Source organism: Muntiacus reevesi, chromosome 7 (genome assembly GCF_963930625.1).
Source record: "Muntiacus reevesi chromosome 7, mMunRee1.1, whole genome shotgun sequence".
NCBI classification, from domain to species: domain Eukaryota; kingdom Metazoa; phylum Chordata; class Mammalia; order Artiodactyla; family Cervidae; genus Muntiacus; species Muntiacus reevesi.
This window is the reverse complement of record NC_089255.1, coordinates 2,068,146-2,089,376: the sequence shown is the minus strand read 5'-3', so window position 1 is coordinate 2,089,376 and position 21,231 is coordinate 2,068,146. Positions and strand designations below refer to the sequence as shown.

General features: G+C 44.0%; 2 protein-coding genes and 1 non-coding gene across 9 annotated transcripts in view; 1 reads left to right on the top strand and 2 right to left on the bottom strand.

The window, feature by feature from the left end:
• EPB41L4A (erythrocyte membrane protein band 4.1 like 4A) overlaps positions 1-15,547 on the bottom strand; it is a 261,537-nt gene extending 245,990 nt beyond the window's left edge. For all 7 annotated transcript variants that reach the window (XM_065941619.1, XM_065941623.1, XM_065941620.1 and 4 more), the window contains exon 1: positions 15,413-15,547. In XM_065941619.1, coding sequence (XP_065797691.1) covers positions 15,413-15,511 — 99 coding nt within the window. In that variant the 5' untranslated portion in view covers positions 15,512-15,547. The remainder of the gene's footprint in view (positions 1-15,412) is intronic.
• TRNAW-CCA (transfer RNA tryptophan (anticodon CCA)) lies at positions 12,368-12,439 on the top strand. Its single transcript has one exon. It is a non-coding gene; the product is annotated as a tRNA-Trp (tRNA).
• A 29-nt stretch (positions 15,548-15,576) lies between the features above and the next one.
• On the bottom strand, positions 15,577-18,173 carry LOC136172102 (mucin-1-like). The gene is made up of 3 exons (XM_065941219.1): positions 18,090-18,173; positions 16,210-17,006; positions 15,577-15,820 (listed from the first exon to the last, which is right to left on the bottom strand). The coding sequence occupies exons 1-3, from the start codon at positions 18,171-18,173 to the stop codon at positions 15,577-15,579; spliced, it is 1,125 nt and encodes a 374-aa protein (XP_065797291.1).
• Positions 18,174-21,231: the final 3,058 nt, after the last annotated feature.

Genomic DNA, 21,231 nt, shown 5'->3' with positions numbered 1-21,231 from the left:
TGAAACCTTTCAACGAAACAGCAATTTTACCATTCTACTTTCCTCTCTTGCACCCTCCCTCAGGCAATAAGAAGGGTCACTAATCAGTTTTTAATTTTCTTTCCTGGAGCGATACCAGAATGGAGCTATAAGAATTCAAGGTAAAGACTTTACAAAACAGAAACCAAGGAAAAACTCAGTGATACAAGCCCTAAAACCATGGTCATAACCATACATTATTCTAGGCCTTTGAAATAAACAAGCATCTTCCAGAAAGTCAAAAAAAAATAAAATGCAATGAAGTTAATATCATTCTGAAAAGAAATTCCACATAAGCAAACTCCCAAATTGGAAGGGGAAAAAAAAAACAAAAAAGATTATTTGAGACAAAAGAGTCTCTCCCTCATATAATCTACCCAGAGAGAGTTGCACAAATCCAAATGCCGAGACTGCAGAAGGCACTCAAGCCAGATGCGGGCCTAGAAGGACTTGATTTAAGGGGGAGAGGGAGGAAACGGGAAGGGTTGGCAGCATGAGAGGAGACAAGATTGGCAGCAAACCTAAATGATTTTCCATCAGTTCTGACCTCTTCCCCTATAATCAGCTCCCAGCTGTTCCTTGCAGGCTGCGAAGAAACCGAGGGCGGGTGAGCACGGAGAAATGAGCAGACGGGAAACCACGAGGCAGGGCTCCAGGACCACGCACTGGGCTCTGGCAAACCTCTGGGAGGTTTCAAACCCCTCACTGGGTGCCCGCTCCCTCAGCTGTCGGATGGGAGGGCTGCATCAGATGACTCTAAATGCCCGTGCCTGGTCTACCTTCCGAGGGTAAGTGAAAGTCACTCTGTTGTAACGCATGTCATCCCTCGCACATCCTCCCCCTGGTATCTTGCTGCCTTTGGGGGCAGGCATCACAGGGCTGCACCAACTGAGGACATATGACCTCAACTGAGGGCAGTCAGGGCTGGTGCAGAGAACCAGACAGTCAAACTACTGGGCAAAAGGATGAATGACTGGCAGAAAAAAACGGTTAACACATAGCAACCAGTTTGTGTGAAAGATTTTGTCACTCACGGCTGTGGTTTTATCTAGATTCTAGACACGAGATTTTCTTCACAGAGGAAACTGCCTGTAGCCTACATATCTACTGGGATTTGTGAAGTGTTTGAATCAGTTCAGTTCAGTCGTTCAGCTGTGTCTGACTCTTTGCGACCCCATGGACTGCAGCATGCCAGGCCTCCCTGTCCATCACCAACTCCCAGAGCCTACTCAAACTCATGTCCATGGAGTCAGTGATGCCATCCAACCATCTCATCCTCTGTCATCCCCTTCTCCTGCCCTCAATCTTTCCCAGCATCAGAGTCTTTTCCAATGAGTCAGTTCTTCGCATCAGGTGGCCAAATTATTGGAGTTTCAGCTTCAACATCAGTCCTTCCAATGAATACTCAGGACTGACCTCCTGAATACTCAGGTCTGGTTGGATGGACTGGTTGGATCTCCTTGCAGTCCAAGGGACTCTCAAGAGTCTTCTCCAACACCACAGTTCAAAAGCATCAATTCTTTGGTGCTCAGCTTTCTTTATAGTCCAACTCTCATATCAATACATAACCATAGCTTTGACTAGAGGGACCTTTGTTGGCCAAGTAATGTCTCTGCTTTTTAATATGCTGTCTAGGTTGGTCATAGATTTTCTTCCAAGGAGGAAGCATCTTTTAATTTCATGGCTGCAGTCACCATCTGCAAGGATTTGGGAGCCCAAAAAAAGTCTGTCACTGTTTACATTGTCTCCCCATCTATTTGTCATGAAGTGATGGGACCAGATACCATGATCTTAGTTTTCTGAATGTTGAGTTTTAAGCCAACTTTTTCACTCTCCTCTTTCACTTTCATCAATAGGCTCTTTAGTTTTCTTCTTTGCTTTCTACCATAAAGATGGTGTCATCTGCATATCTGAGGTTATTGCTATTTCTCCTGGCAATCTTGATTCCAGCTTGTGCTTCATCCAGCCCAGCTTTTCTCATGATGTACTCTGCATACAAGTTAAATAAGCAGGATTCCTAGTGTGATTGCGGTTTAAAACCTAGAGAGCAACTGTGGCTTCATGGAACTGGACTAACATCCCCTATGGTGTAATATTATACCAGTTTCAATACCACTAAGATGTGCTACCACTTTCTTCAGCCATTTTAACCCGCAATCACACTAGGAATCCTGGAAGTTCAAGGCTGAAAGAAAGTCATGAGGATGAGAGAGGGTGTGGGCGTTCAAAAGTGATGACCTTCCAGCCATCTACATTACTTTCCCAGGGGGGAGAACACTGCATGTTACACTGCTCAGGATCAATATCTAGCAATTTCTCAGTGTGTTGCAAGGTAATAGATGAAATCCACATACCTATTTAAATGACATTAACTTTCCTAACATACTACACCATTAACTACCAAGACTGACAAAGTTATTCATAAAACATATGCTAATACTCTTTTCCAGTCCTCCATCAAGTAATTTACAGAAAGAGTCTGGAAGGACCAAAGGCAAATCCTTCACACAACATCAACAGCAACATTCAAAGCTTATACAGGAAAGATTTTAGAAATCTAAATATTCAACAACCAACATTTCAATTTACAAAAGCAACAACAGCATGACTAAAACAATCCTTCTATCAATCCTTCTTCAAATATGACGAATATTTACTGAGCACCACCATGTGCCTGCCACTCTTCTAAGCTCCCATGGATTTAAGAGTGGATAAAATATACAATGTTTTACTGCCACCAGGAAGTTGACAGGAAATTTTGCTCAAAATATTAAATGTCAAATTTGTTTTAACTGGGAGTGCTTTTTCTGCTGAATTATACACATCTACCCTACCAAGGAATTAGTAAAAATAAACAAGAGATATAGATAGGTATGTCAAGGGAATAAAACTGGGAGTCCAGAAATTAACCTTTAATTTATAGTCAATTGATTTTTGATAACTAAAAAAATTAGTTTTTTCAACAAATGAGCTAGGACAACTGGATATCCACATGCAAAAGAATGAAGAAAAGATCATAGCCCTAAGTGTAAGAGTTAAAGTCATAAAACTCCTAGAAAAAAAAAAAGAAGTAAATCTTCATAATCGTTGAGTAAGTAAGTAAAGTAAGTAAAAAATCAAATATGATCCCCAAAACACAGAAAACAAAAGGAAAGATAAATTGGACTCATCAAAAAAATTTAAAACTTTTGTATATGAAAGCACACTATCAAGAAAAAAATTTCAGATCCCACAGAATAGGAGAAAACATTTCCAAATCAAGTATCTAACAGAAAGAAAAAAAAAAACTTGCCGTGGGGTCAAGAAGAGTCTGACATGACTGGACAACTGAACAAGAACATACTATACACACACAGCAAACAATGATAAAAAGGAAAATAACTCAGTTTTTTTAATCTGCAAACTATAGATATTTCTCCAAAGAAGATATACAAATGGCCAACAAACATATGAAAAGATGCTCACATCACTAATTTTTCAGGAAAATGCAAATCAAAATGACAGTGAGATACCACTTCACATCCAAAAGGTTAATAATAATCAAAAAGATTAAAGCAAGTGTTGGTGAGAATGTGGGGGAAATTGGAACCCGTAGACATTGCTGGGCTTCGCTGGTGGCCCAGACGGTAAAGAATCTGCCTGCAGTACAGGAGATCTGGTTCGATCTCTGGCTCAGGAAGATCCCCTGGAAAAGGGAATGGAAACACAAGGATTCTTGCCTGGAGAATCCCACGGACAGAGAAGCCTGGTGGGCTACAGTCCAGAGGGTCACAGAGTCAGACATGACTGAGCAACTAACACTTTCACTTTCAGACAATGCTGCTGGGAACGTAAAATGGTGCAGTTACTGCGGAAAACAGTTTGAAAGTTCCTCAAACTATTAATTGTTGCTATGATCCAGCAATTCCACTCCTAGGCATATACGCAGGAGAAACTAAAACATTATGTTCACATAAAGACTTGTACATGAATCTTCGTAGCAAAATTATTTGTAATAGCCAAAATCCATCAACTGGACAAATGGTCTATCTATGGACAAATATGGTATATCTATGCAATGGACTATTATTCAGCAATAATGTGGCATGAAATACTGATACATACATTATGAGTGAATGCAAGGTGAAGAAAGCCAGGCACAAAAGACCACATATTATATGAATCCATTTACAAGGAATGTCCAGAATATGCAAATCTACAGAGACAGAAAGATGAGTGGTTGCCTAGCTGGAGCATGGCCTGGCTGAAGTAGCTGGGTAGGAGGGTTGGGAGGAATGGAGGAGTGACTGCTAATAAGATTTCTTTTGAAGTGATTGAAATGTTCTAAAATTCATTTTGATGAAGGTGGCACAACTCTGTAAATACATGAAAAACCACCAAATTACACACCTTAAGTGGGTAAATTATAAGGTATGTGATGTATATCTCCATAAAACTGTTTTTAAAAATTAAATAAGAAACTAGGAGTCAAGCAGGTACACTTGTACCCAGGGAACCGAGAAAGTGTCAAGGTGAAAAAGATATCTTTTCCTTCTTAGATCCATTGCTTATATCAATCTGGAAGTACCTTTCCTTATTCAGATTAATTCAGCCAGTCCACAATCATTCATTGATTCCTCAGGAACTCAGTTTGACCTGGGGATCCCTTAAAAGAGATACAGTTCCCTCCCTCAAGGCTTTCCATGTCTATCACAACAGCTCCCACTCATTCAGCATGGGGCTAAGGGTTATGCATAACACTCAGGATAAGGTGGAGAATTTGACCCTAATTTTATAGAACAGGAAGCTGACTCTGAGGGTAGTGACTTGACCGTGGTTAAGTACTAACACACGGAAGGGGGACCTGAAACAAGAGTTACCTATGACCAAGACCCACGCCCTCGTCATCTTACGATACTGCTCCCAGGGCAAGGTGGGCAGGAAAGTACAGAAACTCCGGCAATGAAATGCAGGCTTAACTCAGATTAGGAGAGGGCCTTCAGAGAAAGTGGCACCTGAGCCAAACCCTGCTTGATGAGAACAGGGACGTCACTCAAACAAGAGCAGGTGGGACGAGGCTTTCCAAGCAGAAAAGAACCAGGGTGAAAGCGAAGGTAGAGAATTCAGACTAGAAAGCAGCTTGGCTTGGCCAGAATCCATGACAAGGATATGGCAGCTGGTGGGAGTAAGGTCAGATAGATGTGGGGTCCCATCATGAAGGGCCAGGGTGCGGCCCTCGTGCCCAGGAATATAAACTAAGCCAAAGAGATTGAGAAGCTACTGCAGCCATCCAGCTGAGGACTGAGAGCAATCTAGACCAGGGCAGAAGGCATCAGAGGAGGGGAGAAGAGACAAACATGGAACATACTGAAGTGGTAGAACTCCAACATCTGGAAGGATGTGGAAATTTAAGAAGAACCCAGATGCCAGAATCCTAACCACCTTCCCTCCTGCCTGAACCCCTTCCCCTTTCCCTTAGGAAAGAATTCCACCCCTACCCAGCCCCAAGCAGAATCTGTCACCGTGAAGGTGACCCCATCGCCACTGTGGTTCAAGAACGGCCACAAGACTCTTTGCTAAAAGACACAAGGGCAAGTCTGCTGGTGAACTTCGGGAGAAGGAATCTTCCCTCCTACAACAGAGCCTGTCTCCACTCCCATCTCACATACTGCCACATACAAGTATCATCTCTAGAACCATTTACCCATCTGATACCACCTGCATATACCCTGATTCCCAGGATGACAGCACAGAAGAGATAAAGAGAAACTGGGAACCTGATCTGAGCAAACAAATCTCATTTTAATAGAATCTTCAATGAAATCTCTGTAACCGAGAATCAAAGCATCTTAACTCATCAAGACCGAGTGTGGCCTCATTCACCAAACTAGGCAGCACCAGAAGACAGAGTCTGGAGGGAACAGAAGGGCTGAGACATCTACTGTGACCTCCAGCAGGCAGTCAGAAACTCAAGTCAGATAAAAGGCAGGAAGGCTCACTAGGGCCTTCCTGACGCGAAGGCTACAGATGCGAAGTTTCAGCATCCCAGTGGTAGCTGGGGCAATGTGAGTAAAAATACAGAGATCTGAAAAGTCACTGGTATCTATGATATTGAACCACTCTGTTTCCCTACTCCTAATAACCAACCCAACCATGCCTCTCAGAGATCGAGCACCACTTTGGGCAGGATTGGTGGGTAAGATATCCTAAACTGGAATTCAGGGGGGAAAAAAAGGCAAATAATAGATCACACATAATGACAGCTATCATTTTAGGGGGCTTCCCAGGTGACACTAGTGGTAAAGAACTCGCCTGCCCACACGAGCACCTTTCAGCCTATGTGCCTAAAATTCTTTTCTCAAATTTGTAGTCATTCTATGAGGTAGTTTTCCCACCCTACAGCTCACAGATGAGGCAAGAAGAGTCTTGTGGTCCATCACAAGATCAGTTATTTCAAGATTTAAACATAGGGCAGGGTAGGGGAAGCGGGGAGACCAAAAATGACCACCCAGCACCCCAGTTAGTAGGATGGTTCCAGTACAAAGTGGGAGCAGTGAGAATGGTGGATAAAAACCAATTTTGACAAGTGACAATTAAGGCAGGAGAGGCTCCAAGATTGCTTTTCAAACACAGCTCTAAACGAAGGGCAAGGTGGGACCCAAGTGTTCAAAAACTCAAACGGGGGCTTCTCCAAAGACCCAGCACAGCCACATACACACACTGGGGGGGGGGGGGGGGGGGGCTGGATTTTCTTTAAATAAATAAAAAAATAAAAACAGTCTCCGTGGGCTAGCTCAGGAACTTGACCCCCACTCACGTCACTGTCCTACGCAAAGATGTATTCTAAACAAGGTACTTTCTCGGCAACCTCCGGGACACCATGCCTACAAAGCCGGGCGTGCTCAGCATCACTGACAGAGCTGCCTCGTGTGCTTTGAATATGATGTTTCTCAACAATCTGTGGCAGCATTTGGTTCCCCCCTTGGTCTCGTTTGGCTCATTCCTCCTCTGACATCTGACCATTCGGGCACTGTCCATAGGGTCTAGCGCTCAGCATCTTTCAGGTCTCCTAGCCTGCATTCATCTCCACTTGGCACGTCAAAATCCTTGAAAACAAATTTCTCACCCATTTGGAAACCACTGCCAGGCCCCCTCTTGACTTTAGTAAATTACTTGCAAGAGCCATCTCAACCTCTGGGGACTCAGCAAGAGTGTTCAGTTACAGAGAAAAGGATTAACAATAGGCGGCACTAAGGAAAAGTGACTATTTCACTTTAAAAAAGAAAAAAAAAAAAAAAACAGGAAATGCATGGTTCAGGGGGCAAGGAATGCAATCCACATTTCTGAGAATGGTACAGACTTTCCAAACTGTGGTTACAGGCTTTGAGTCACAAACAAAACGGGCTGGTCCCTGACCTTAACACACCTAGTCTAGATCCAAACGACTGATAACAGGGGCCTGGTTAAATTTAATATATGAGACTTAGAAACAAATCTTGTGACACAGGAGCAAATGGCAATTACTCTTACAACCCAAAGCAGGCTGACTGGAGCACTAAGGACGAGCTTTACATGTGGCTAAAATATCAGAGAGAAGGCTCGGCCAAGGAAGTCAATCCAGAGAAGCACAGCGCCTGCATGCTTAGTTGCTCAGTCATGTCCGACTCTTCGCGACCCTAGGGACTGTAGTCCACCAGGCTCCTCTGTCCATGGGATTTTCCAGGCAAGAATACTGAAGTGGGTTGCCATTCCTTTCTCTAAGGGATCTTTCCAACCCAGGGATTGAACCCAGGTCTCCCGCATTGCAGGCAGATACTTTACCGCCAGAGCCCCCAGGGAAGCTCCCAGAGAAGCTGAAGGGTTCTTGGCAAGTCTGACATCTGACCTGTCCTGTTTATATCAGGCCTGCAGAAAAATCCATTGTGCATCAGAATGAAAAACTTGTCATTTGTCATAAAAACCCAGCATTTAACTTTGACCCTGTCTTTCCCATTATGCCTCACAGTAGTGTCAGATGAGGTTTATGCAGCTTTAGGGGTAAAACTGGCAGTACAGCAAGATTAAAAATTATACTAATGGCCCCCAATCGTGTAAACCCACACTATGAAACCAACTGACACTGTTCTCCAATGGTTTACAGAATCAGAGACAAGGGAATAAAAGCAACTACAGTGTGAGGATCTGTTATCCCGTCTTGAAACAGGCCCTTCTTCTACAAGACTCCTAAGGTGTAAGGGAAAAGTGACAATGTTAGAAAAGAGAGAGGAAAGATTCAGGAGTTACTTCTGTAACACAAAAATGGTGTAACTCATGTTTTCTGAAATAGCTGCTCATCAGCTAGATCTTCAATGTCCTGTGCGCACTCAGTTCACTGCACCATCTCATTTTCTACCCACTATCAATGTAAAAATTAGAGTACCTTGGCAACAGGATTTCTCACAGTAAGATTCACTTTATTCTAGGATCTTTTCAAGTAAAAATAAAATGGCAAAGGAATCTCATTATCCAGAAGATTTTCAACATGGCCTATTCGGCCAATTCCAGTGGTAATACTCCATTCATTCTTCTATTCAAATTACAGTGAATATGCATCTATGACATGTGGTTACAGCTCTAGCTGCTGTGGATCACAGGTAAGGGCTCTCAGGCTTCTGGGGGAGAGAGGAGCATCTAGAAATCACACTGCCTGCAGTGTGATAAGTGCTGTAACAGGATGTGTGCAAGGCACAGACAAGCACTTAGCTTTGCCAGGGCACACTGCCTTGAAGGCTTTCTAACAGATGGGATGCTCAGTTTAGGTCTGAAAGGATGAGTTCAGATGAGTGTGTGCTTAAGGAAAGGTAAAAGGGTACCACTCAGCCGCAATCCCAAGCTAAAGGTGCAAGAAAGTCAGGTATGTTTGGAAGACTGCGCAGTTCTACCCACAGAGCAAGTCCTCTGGGTACACAGAACTGCTGAAGGTTAGGTCAGGTAGAACATTAATGCAAACAATGATGGTTGGACTTTATATGCAAACAGGAATGAAGCACTCAAAGAAGGAGAAGAGGACAAGGAAAGAAGGAGGAAGAATCAAGACCAACAATTTCTGAGTGTTTACCACATGCAAGGCACCTTGAATTCATGAAGTGGGTATTATTTTGTTTCCATTTTACAGACGGGGAAATTGAGATTCAGAGAAGAAAAGTAACTTTCTGAAGGCCTCACATCTAATAAGTGATCAGTGGAACCAATATGTAAATCCAGTGGTCTGATGCTACAGCTCATCAATCCAGTATACTGCATGCTAGTCTAAGAATATTAAGCAAGTTAAAGGTACAGATTTCATATTGTTTTCACTAACCTATGAGGCACATAACTCTCTTCCAAAGGAGAAAAAAGAAGGCATCTGAAAGTTAGTCTGCATACAGTGTGGAAGGCTGGGTACCAAATACAGAAGAAAAAGGGAAGCTACCACCTTCCACGGCGGTGGTTTTCACCTGAGGGTGATTTCACCTATCAGGAGACATTTGGTAACATCTGGGGTTATTTTTCCTTGTTACAACTTAGGCAAGCAGTGTGACTGGCATCTCCTGGGTAGAGGCTACAACTACAGCTAATTATCCTACAATGGAGCGGACAGCATCCCACAACAAAGAACTACCTGGCCCCACGGAGATACAACCTGACATGAACCACTGAACAAAAGATGAGTTTCCCATCTTGTTTTATAATAAAAATAACCAACCACTGTCCATATATCTAATGGAAAGCTGAGTCTGAACTTTTGACCCTGCAACTTAGATTTAATTTTATCACCATCTGCTATGGTCTAAATGTTCGGGTCCTCCTGAAATTCATATGTTGGAAACTTAAGCCCCAAGTGATGGTCTTTAGGAGGTGTGGGCTTTGGGATTAGTACCTTTAAAAAAAAAAAAAATGGCCAACAGAGCTCCCTAGCCCCTTCTGCCACATGAAGACAAAATAAGTTTTCAACCTGGAAGAGGGCCCTCATTCAACCATACTGGAACCCCTGATCTCAGACCTCCAGCCTCTAGAACTATGAGAAATATATTTCTCTTGTTTATAAGCCACCCAGTCTGTAGTATTTTGTTATAGCAGCCTGAATAAATTAAGATACCACCCATGCTCAAAAACAACAAAAGCTGTGCATTAGTTTAAATTTAGTTCAAAGTTCAGTTCAGTCATTCAGTCCTGTCCGACTGCAGCAAGCCAGGCCTCCCTGTCCATCACCAACTCCCGGAGTTTATTCAAACTCATGTCCATTGAGTTGGTGATGCCATCCAACCATCTCATCCTCTGTTGTCCCCTTCTCCTCCTGCCTTCAATCTTTCCTAGCATCAGGGTCTTTTCAAAGGAGTCAGCTCTTCGAATCAGGTGGCCAAAGTATTGGAGTTTCAGCTTCAGCATCAGTCCTTGCAATGAACATTGAGGACTGGTTTCCTTTAGGATGGACTGGTTGGATCTCCCTGCAGTCCAAGGGACTCTCAAGAGTCTTCTCCAACACCACAGTTCAAAAGCATCAATTCTTTGGCGCTCAGTTTTCTTTACAGTCCAACTCTCACATCCATACTGACTACTGGAAATTAACTTAAAGTTAGTTTAAGCTTAATATTATAGAATTCAAGAACAATTATATTAATGGGGCTGCAAAAAGTGTGATCCAGTATCAATCAAGAAAAGTATAGGCCCCTAGAAAAGGATAACTAGTCATTATCTGCTAAAGGTAACAACGCTTTCCCCATTAAATTGCTTTTAAATCACTTTAAAACCATGGATAATAAATTACATTTTTAATCATTTTTTTTCAAGGAAAAAATCTTGCAAAATTGAGGGGGCATTTAAGTCTGAAGATCTAAAGGTGTAACATGGTAGGTATAGGGGATAAGGCTATAGTATATAACTGAAATTTGCTAAGAGAGTAGAACTCAAGTGTTTTCAATAAAAAGAAAGGTGTGAGATGTGCATGTGTTAACAATGGTGAGATGGTGTGAAGCCTTTCACAATACATATGGGTATTATATCATCAAGTTGTACTCCTTAAACGTGACAATTTCATTTGTCAATTATACCTCAATAAAGCTGGAAAAAAATACTTTCAATCATTTTTTTTTATTTTTGAGGGAGCATTTATATAGTAGTTCATCTTAAACAGTTACGGCAGAGATACCACGTTTGAGGCTTAGAAAACTAGACGCAGAGTGGAAGAGGTGTACTATCCCAGTAACACGTAACTTACTAACCAGTCAAGAGACCCATAGTCAATCTTATATTACCAGAAATGCTGGGGTACTATTACTTGCTTCAACCTATGTTTAGAAGGTCCCTGACTGTGTAGCTTATGCCATTGGTATTAAAAGATATAGGTATATGTGGATATAATACGATTTGCAAAAACTACTGCTTTTCACTTTTCTCAGTCTTCTTAGATGTTTTATTTATCAATTTAAATGGAGTGTAAGAAACAACTGTTGGTAAGAGAGATGCATATAATTCAAATCCCCAAGTTCTGCTTTTCTAATTTATTAGGAAGTTTCTGATCAAAGTATCAAAACTAATTCATAATATTCCCTCAGGAACCTCAGGATGATTTAGAAAGTAACTTCATTTAAAAGTTAATGGATGGGTTTAACTATGTGAATTGGATGATATATCTCAATAAAGCATTTTTTTTTTAAAGTTAAAGGCAATTCCATCTTACTGTCATATTGGTTTCATTAATTTAGTCAAATACACTGAGGGAGACACAAGCACCTCAGTGTTTATTACATTACTACTCAGAGGACTAAAATCTTGCTGAAATGAAAATACTAATCTAGATCACATTTGCAGCAGCAATTTTGTGGACTAAATCATAAAACCTTGTGATTTTTTTTCCCTAAAAATCTTTTGCTAATCAAATGACAAGTAATAAAAGTGGTCTGAGTCACATTCCAGTTTTGCTTTCCAAGAGAATAAAAAGAAAGATTTCTACCTCCCCCAGTACGGAAAACTACAAAGGACAAAACAAAAGTTTTCCTGAACAAACACTGCTCAAAAAACTAAGAGACCAACCACAGCAGAAATTCCTACTAAAATAAACAACAGAGATAGCAGCAGAGAACAAACAGCTAAAAGCTATTGTGTGGCTTGACATACAACCAATAGCATTCAGTTTATATAAACTTGGGTTTTTAAATCTTGGATAGGGCTCAAACTACAATCTGCTCGCAAAAGACTTTCTGCTTGACGAGGTAAGGTTACCTCTAAAATAACTTAAGGCAAATAGCTATATCTTATTAGTATGAATACGACACCGGGTTTTATTTTTCTAATTATTTTTGAAACAGAAAATTATTTTCCATTTAAATGCTACTCATCTTAACAAGGGGCTTCCCTGGTGGCTCAGATGGTAAAGCTTCTGCCTCCAAGGCAGGAGACCCAGGTTCGATCCCTGGGTCGGGAAGATCCCCTGGAGAAGGCAATGGCACCCCACTCCAGTACTCTTGCCTGGAAAATCCCATGAATGGAGGAGCCTGGTAGGCTACAGTCCATGGGGTCGCAGAGTCAGACAGAACTGAGCGACTTCACTTTCACTTGAATCTGAACATATAAGATGTGTTAACTATTGTCTTCACGCTGAAATGCTTCCCATGGGAACAAATATGTTGATTTTTTTTTGCCTAAAGTCAATGAAAAACTTTGGAGTGGCAGAAAAAAAATCACTTTATAACTAACTTTTCAATGAATCACTTGGTGTTTAAACAAATCCACAGTGTTTTTCAAAATAGCACCGAGGGGGAAAAATGTTTTACAAAGCTTCTTTCTATGCCTTCTACTTAAATTTACTACAGCTAATCTTTTTAATTTAGGAATCAGTAAAATTCCTTCCATTAAGGGTTAAAATATGTAATTTTAACACAAGATTAGATGTCTTCATCTAAGATAGGATGTGAAAAAGGCTCATCTCAAAATAAATATTAGAAAATAGTTTTGAAAAAAATTCTATTTCAATTTCATGGGAAAATGTCATATGCTTAACTAACTTTAGTTAGTGATAATCAAAATTATCAAGAACACTATCCTGGAAGGAAAACACTCTAATAGTAGTTTTGGCTATTGACTTTGTAGTAATTGTTTACTATTTCATTTACAAACTAAAGTAAGAGTTAAAGAAAATGCCAAGTATGTACAAAACAATAATATACACAAACATACTATTCATTCAGTGTTTGAATATCATGTAAGATGCTGTTCATACATGATACCATTTGTAAGTATATATGTGTGTGTTTAATTTAGTACATACCACTAGCAGATTGGAGAAGGAAATGGCAAACCATGCCAGTATTCTTGCCTGGAGAATCCCATGGACTTAAGAGCCTGGTGGGCTACAGTCCACGGGGTTGCAAAGACTCAGATACGACTGAGCAGCTGAGCACGCAGGCACAAGCAGATAGGTGCTTAACACATGCATTTTATGGTAGCACAGTAGCTACAGATAATGTGGTTAACTTCAGCAGACATCTGTGTTACGCATATGGCCATCAAAATAACTGTGGCATGCTTTGTGACACTGAAAGAGGGCATGCCTGCTGCAAAATGACTACTTCCAACAAAAGCATGCCTAAATTATTGTTTAGTTAAATGGCATATATCCAAAATAACACCATTATAAAGTTGTGAATGCCTTTGAATCACTCACCAATTTTCCACCTATTTGTAAAACAAGATAAGCACCATCAGGTTATAAAAAGTAATTATGGATTAGGATTTTTGATTCATGTTTCTTTGACAATATTATTCTATTTGATCCCAAGTCTTGGCTGCTCTCTTGACAGAATAATGTACAAGCTCCACAGCTGACAGGAATAGGGCTTTCATGATAAAATAGGAAGCTCACATACCAGATGACTTTAGACTTCAGAAAGATTGCTTTGTTGTTTTAGTATCAGATCATGAGTTATCTTTCTCTAATTGTTTCAAAGCCAAAGAGAATCTATGTGTTATCAAAAATGTATGATGTTTTTGTAAGTGTTGACTATTTTATTTGCACAAAGAATGTTACATCATCTTGTAAATTCTTTCTCTGATTTCATGATGGGGGGTGGGGCGGGGAATGGGAGTTGCAACATAAAGAACTAAAAGTATACAATGAACATTCTTGCCAAAGAGTCTTCTATTGACGTTAAAAGGAAACACTGAGAATCTGATTGACTTTTGCTTATTACAATTACAGGGCAAACAATATTCAAAACAATTTCCTAAACGGTTAACTTTATCTTGTGGCTTTAACTGATCATTTTTACCTCCTTTCTCTGACAAAAAAAAAAAAAAAAAGCTGTAAAATCAGAATTCTGTATACGAAGAATGATACAAAGCTGAAACTTTTGACGGAGAGCAGTTACTCTAGTGTGTATCAAACTAGGTAAAAACTAATTCACACAAGGAAATGCCCAGAGTCTACGCCATTAGGATTAAATTCTGAGATGACAAGACAAGGACAACACAATTGGCAGCCGTAAGTTTATTTTTCAGACGGCCTGCTGCATGAGAGAGAGTCTGGGGAAGGACGATTTCCTCTCATCAGACTCAGCAGCTAAGGGATCTAAAATGCCGAAGTGATTTTAAGCTGAAGGAGAAAGAGAAAACAGAACACACGGGACTGCGATCATCTCTAGGTAGCTACCTTGTTGCGAGACAAAAACCAGCGCGCAGGCGCGTCCTTTAGGTTGTCAACCGTAAACACGAGCCCATCGAAATTAAGGAAGTGGACGTCTGCAAGCTCCCATAGCCTTTTTGTTTGGGTTCTTAAGGTTAACAGAGGTAATTGCATTTTAATGACCTACAAAGAGGCGCAAACTTATTACCTCGTTTGGAGAGATGTTTACTTAAACGCGGGGCTAAAACCAGGTTGCTTTTGGGAAAGGAAATTATTTTCCGGCCAAACGTAACATTACCCAACCACAAACACAGGCGACACAATCGCAACCACCTAATAAATGTGTTTCAACAAGTGAGCTGTTTTACTTTCCCAGTAATCCTATCAAGGAAAAAATAAGTCGTTCAACAAAGCCGAGGATCGCCTGTGTATTCAGTTCTGCGCCTCTTTGGGAGCTCTGGGGGCCCTGGCTGCTTTGGGAGGAGAACGAGGTAGGTAAGAGTTTGGGTCTCAGTTGCAGGACGGTGGATTGCAGCTGAGAGCTGGTGCATGGACGATCCCGCCAGACGTCAAACTTACTTTCCTTCATGAAGGACTCCAAGTTAACTCGGCCTGACACGTCCACCCCGCACCTGAGCGCGGGGGTTAGCCGCCGCGCCTTCCCACCGTGCGGAGACGCCCCGCAGCCCGCCCCGCCCGGGTGACAAAGCGGCGGGCCCCCGAGCTCTCCCGGCTGCGCACCCCCTCCCCCGGCGCACGCCCCCGACCCGTGCCTACCTTGATGCCCTGCTGCTGGGTGGTGAGGGTTAACTTGGATTCATTCAGAAGCAAAACTTCGCAATAGAATTCTTCCGGAACCGCGCAGAAACAGCCCATGTCGGCTGTGGCGGGCCTCGGCCAGCGGAGAAAGCTGCGACCCAGCCGCTGAGCCACCCCTGCCCTCAAACGCGAGGCATGAACGCACTGTCCGCGCCGCGGCGAGGCCGAGAGCACCCGTTACCGGCGGAGTCCGGAGCGGCGCGGACGGAAGGTAAGGAGGGCGGGGAAGCCCGGGAAAGCGTCAGCGCCCGGGAGCGGCCGGGGAAGCGCCGGCGGAACTGGGCGCGGAGGGCGGCGGCGAGTCCGCGCGCATCCTGCGGCTCCGGCTCCTCCGAAGGCGGGGGCGCCGCGGCCCCTCCCGCAGCCCTGGGGACGAGAAAAGCCGCCTGTCAAAGGGGTCACGGGGCAAGAAAAGCAAGGGACGAGAGCTGCGGGCCCTGCTCGGACCTGGAAGCCCCACGGCCCCCTCCACCTACGCCCGCCGGAGCGCAGAGGCAACGCACCGGCCTCGCCTCCGCCTCCGGGGTCCCCAGAGGGCGCGCGTTTCCAGCTCCGACCCCTCCCCGCAGCCCCAGGGTCTGCTCGCCCGCCGCGGAGCACTCCGCTGCTCCTTTGTGTCGGGGTGCCCCCACGACGCCCCGGCCCCGCCGCAGGGGCAGTGGCGAGGGTGGTCACTCAGCCCACGACCGCCGCCTCCCCGGCCCACCGGCACCGAGAAGCCGGAAAAGGGTCCGAAAGGGTTTCGGGCTCCTTACCGCGACCGGCGAGTGGAGGTCAGCTCGTTGCGGGGCGCAGCTCCCGTCTGGGGATCCCAGAGTTCATCACGGGTCTGTGCGTGGCCAACTTGAAGCTTTCCCTCCGAGAGCCCCCTGCCCGGGCGGCGGAGTGCTGCTTCTCCGGGAAATTCAGAGAAGCGGGCAGTCGGGAGGCTGGTGGGCGGAGGAGCCGGCGCCCCGGCTGGGAACGCGGCCGGCGGGCGAGCGGGGTGTGCCCCGGGGCGCGCCAGGCCGCGGCGGCTCCCGGGAAAGTTCTCTCGGCGGTGCGACGGGTGGCGCCCCGGGCGGGAGCGGCCCAGGTGCAGCTGGGCCGGGCCTGGGTGTCTGCAAAAGGCCCGGGAGCCAAGCCGGGACCCAGTGGCCGGGAAGGGGGCGCCCCTTCTGGGGCGGGGTCTCGGCTGGGGATGGAGGGCGGAGCAGAGATGGTCAAATGGCGAGGTGCAGGAAGGTCCGCACGGGAACCGCGCGGCGCGTGAGCGCTCCGCCTCGCGGCCCCGGGCCCGGGCTCTCTTCGCTCTATCGGTTTCCCGGGGAGATCTGGAGGCGTGATCTAGGAAGGGGCAGGGTGCGGCTCCACGCGGACCCCGGCGCGCGACGCTCCCAGTCCCACGCCCTCCGCGCCACTGGCTCTGTCCAGGACGGGCGGGCACAGCAGCTCCGAGGCTGCAGTGCCCCCTGGTGAGCACTCCTGTCCGTGCACAAGCAACCAAGGCTGGGCTGCGGGTGAGACCCGGCTCCCGCGGGCCTTCTGAGCAGGTGCGATCTGCGCTCTCCAGCTGGAAACCAGAAGTGAGTTAATGCAAGTGGAAGTTAGAGGAAGCACTAGGGAGAACTCGGGGCATGGTTGACGGCAGGCCTGCCGGAAAGCTTCTCTACTTTATCCTGAGTATTAGAAAGAGCAAGAATTTGGGCATCAGACAGTTTTGAGTTCTCTCCTCTACAACTTTTAAGGTAAGGAACACAAGTGTGAAAAATTTCCTTAAAGCCTAGGACGTTACTAGTTTGAAGAAAAAACAACAACAACCTGGCATCCGCAGCACAGTAAAATGGAAATACACAATGCAACTTTGGAAGGAATTTCCTCCCATAGTGATTTGCTACAAAGAACCTTCTGTAGAAAGCCTCTCTGTAAACATGAATTAGCACAACCCCCAAAGGACAATAAATCCACTATATTTGGTGTGAACTTAACCTAAAGCTAAGAATCAAACCCTGTTTTTTTTTCAAGCTCACTGTCAAATTGAAGCAGGTTTTAAGTTCTAACCAAATTGTGTGTCCAGCTTTGGATTGCACTGACAAAGTTTTGCCTCCCATGAGCTGACATCTTATTATTCTAGATTTTAGTGTATTTTCTTGTGGAAGCTTTTCTGTCATATAATATTCCTCACCCAAATTACCAAATGTGATTGAAAGATTGATTCTTTCCCACAATATCCAATAGAGCCACCTAAGCTTGAAAAAGCTGGCTTAAAACTCAACATTCAGAGAACTAAGATCATGGCATCTGGTTCCATCACTTCATGGCAAATAGATGGGGAAACAATGGAAACAATGACAGACTTTATTTTCTTGGGCTCCAAAGTCACTGCAGATGGTGACTGTAGCCATAAAATTAAAAGATGCTTGCTCCTTGGAAGAAAAGCTATTACCAACCTAGACAGCATGTTAAAAAGCAGAGGCATTACTCTGCCGACAAAGGCCCGTCTATGGTTTTGACAAAGTCAAAGCTATGGTTTTAACAGTACACATGTATGAATGTAAAAGTTGGACTGCAAAGAAAGCTGAGCGCCAAAGAATTGGTGCACCCTGCCCCTTCCTAGATAGAGCGCGCCTCCAGATCTCCCTGGGGAAACTGATACAGCCAGCAGAGCCAGGGCCTGGAACCAGGAGGCTGTCCACTCATGTGCCCTGCAGTTCCTGTGGGCCTTCCCACACCTGGCCATTGTGAATTGTGGTGTTGGAGAAGACTCTTGAGAGCCCCTTGGACTGCAAGGAGGTCCAACCAGTCCATCCTAAAGGAGATCAGTCCCGGGTGTTCATTGGAAGGACTGATGCTGAAGCTGAAACTCCAATACTTTGGCCACTGGATGCAAAGAACTGACTTATTAGAAAAGACCCTGATGCTGGGAAAGATTGAAGGCAGGAGGAGAAGGGGAGGACAGAGGATGAGATGGCTGGATAGCATCACCGACTCGATGGACGTGAGTTTGAGCAAGCTCTGGGAGTTGGTGATGGACAGGGAGGCCTGGTGTGTTGCAGTCCATGGGGTCGCAAAGAGTCAGACACGACTGAGCAACTGAACTGAACTGAAGCTTGAAAAAACAAAAGATAAGTCCCAAGTGTCCTGATCTGTTTGCCAGTTTTGAGTTTACTGCCATCAGTTTTATATTCTTTAGTATTGTGATTTGGTTTGCTTTACCTCCAGTGGTATTGGAAAAGCTAGCTTTTTGGGGTGGGATGGAGTTCTGTTCTAGGCCCTCAGAAGGGAAATTTCAAAGCTGTGGAGTCTTGTATATATGACAGCCTTTTCTGGATGAGGTGTTTTCTCTTCCATTATTTATCAAAATGGAGAAAAGGAAATCCACTTAACACAGAGTTGCCCGGAGAAAACAGAAGTGCCACAGGTTTCCTTTGTTTAATAGCCTATTGAGCTACTGAAATGAAGTAGGATACTGGGGGGCTTCCTGGGAACAGTCCCCACCCTTGTGTCTCCTGGCCTCTTGTTTATAGAAAGGCTTTATCCTCCTAGGCCTTCCAAGTTCCAAAGGGAAAATTTAATCAGAGAAGTGAGAAAATGCAGAAACACAGGAAAACAGCCAAGTGAGACAAAAGAATAATAGTTTAACCTGGAGACCAAGTCAAGGACTTTTAGTTCCTCCTTGAGGGCTATAGACAATGTTCTGAACCATATCCTTGAGTTGTTTGAAGATACTAAAACTCCTACAGGGTGGAAGAAGTTAACTGCTGACCACTAGCAGTTAGACTCCAGACCAGTTAGAACTAGAAGATTTATCATGTGAATTTTTGAACCACCACCCTGTTACTTCACCACTAACTAATCAGTAGGAGGTCTGCCTTCTCCCTCACCTAATCTTTATCAATATCCTTCCCTGAAAGCCACTGAGGAGTGTAGGACTTTTGAGTATGAACCACTGGTTCTCCTAACCTTGGCCTTATGTTAGGTGCCTTGCAAAAAAACATCAAACTTTCCTTCACCACAAACCAATCAGGAGATTGGTTTTACTTCGGCCAGGCTAGCAGACTCACGTTTGGTCCAGAAATACTATAACTGGCACACAGTAAACTGTGTGTATTTGAAGTACACAATTTGTAAGTTTTGACTTAGGTATAAGTGAAACCATCATCAGCGTCCATCTGGTAACCCTGTCTGTGATGCTCTAGAGTTGGCTTCTGTATCTTTGTAATCTCTCCCTCTCACTCCTCCCCACACCTCACCTCCCAGACAACCACGGATCTTTCTGTCACAATCAGCTATCGACATTTTCTAGAGTTTTATATAAATGAAATAACAGTGCCAACTCTTTTCTTTTGGTCTGCCTTAGTCCCCTTACCATAATTTTTGTATATTTATCCATGTTGTGTATATCAATAGTTTGTTCATTTGTATTACTCAGTAGTATTGCGTTGAACATGTGTATACCACAATTTGCTTATCCATTCGTGTGGTTTCTAGTTTTTTCCTATTACAAATAATATAAATGCTACAAATCCTGCTGTGACTGATTTTCCAACAGTCAGCCCCAGCTGCCAAGACAAAAGGTTATAGACTGGGTGTCTCAAACAACAGACACTTATTTCCTCACAGTTCTGAATGATGGAAGAATAAGATTGGGATGCCTGCATGATTCCTTCCTGGTGAAACCTCTTCCCCTGCCTTACAGGTAGCTGCCATCCCACTGCATGCTCACCTGACTTTTGTGAGGAGCTATTGGGGAGAGCGTGAGCTCTGTGTATCTTCTCTCACAAAAACACTAAACTTGTTATATCAGAGTCACACCCATATGACCCTTTTAACCTTAATTACCTCCTTATAGGTTCTATCTCCACATACAGTTATCTTAGGGGTTAGCGCGTCAGCATATGCATTTGGGTTTCCCTTGTGGCTCAGCTGGTAGAGAATCTGCCTGCAATGCAGGAGACCTGGGTTCCATCCCTGGATTGGGAAGACCCCGGGGAGAAGGGAAAGGCTACCCACTCCAGTATTCTGGCCTGGAGAATTCCATGGACTATATGGTCCAGGGGGTCGCAAAGAGTTGGACACAACTTTCACTTTCATATAAATTTGGAGGAGGCAGAATTCAGTCTATAGCAAGGATCCATGTTTTTGTGTGGACATGTGCTTTTATTTCTTTTGAAATAAGAAAGAGTGGATCACTGGACCAGAAGATAGACAGATGGCAAGTAAGCACATGGAAATATGCTCAGTGCTACTTGTCATTAGGAAAGTGAAGTTCAGATCAGCATGAGACGCCGTTAGAGTCCTAAGAGAATGGCCACTGCACCAGCACAAGCGCTGGCGAGGGCGGGGAAGTCTGTGTTTCCATACACTGCTGGTGTGACTGTAAGACGGCATCACCTTGGGTAACCCTTTGGCCAAGTCTCAAAAAGTTGAACATATACCATCTACAGGATTTTGGAGGACAACTTGCACTGTCTATTCAGAGATACAAATTAACAAAATACTACTAAAACATATTTTTCTCCCCAGGAAAATCGTATAGATTTTCAACATGTGCATAACATAATATACTCTATTTAAAGCCTCATGTCAAAACCTTTGATCTCTCTTCAGAGATTTTTAGGAAAACATTTTCTTTGGTCAAGATGACATTCTGTCATAATAAGCCCATGTAGATGAGTCAAATGACAAACAAATTCAGAGTAGATATAATTTTATAGAAATATGTAGACCATCTGTGATGGACTGCAGGAATCTCATCCTGGGAGAAGCAGTCTCACTATACATTAAACAGGCCCCCA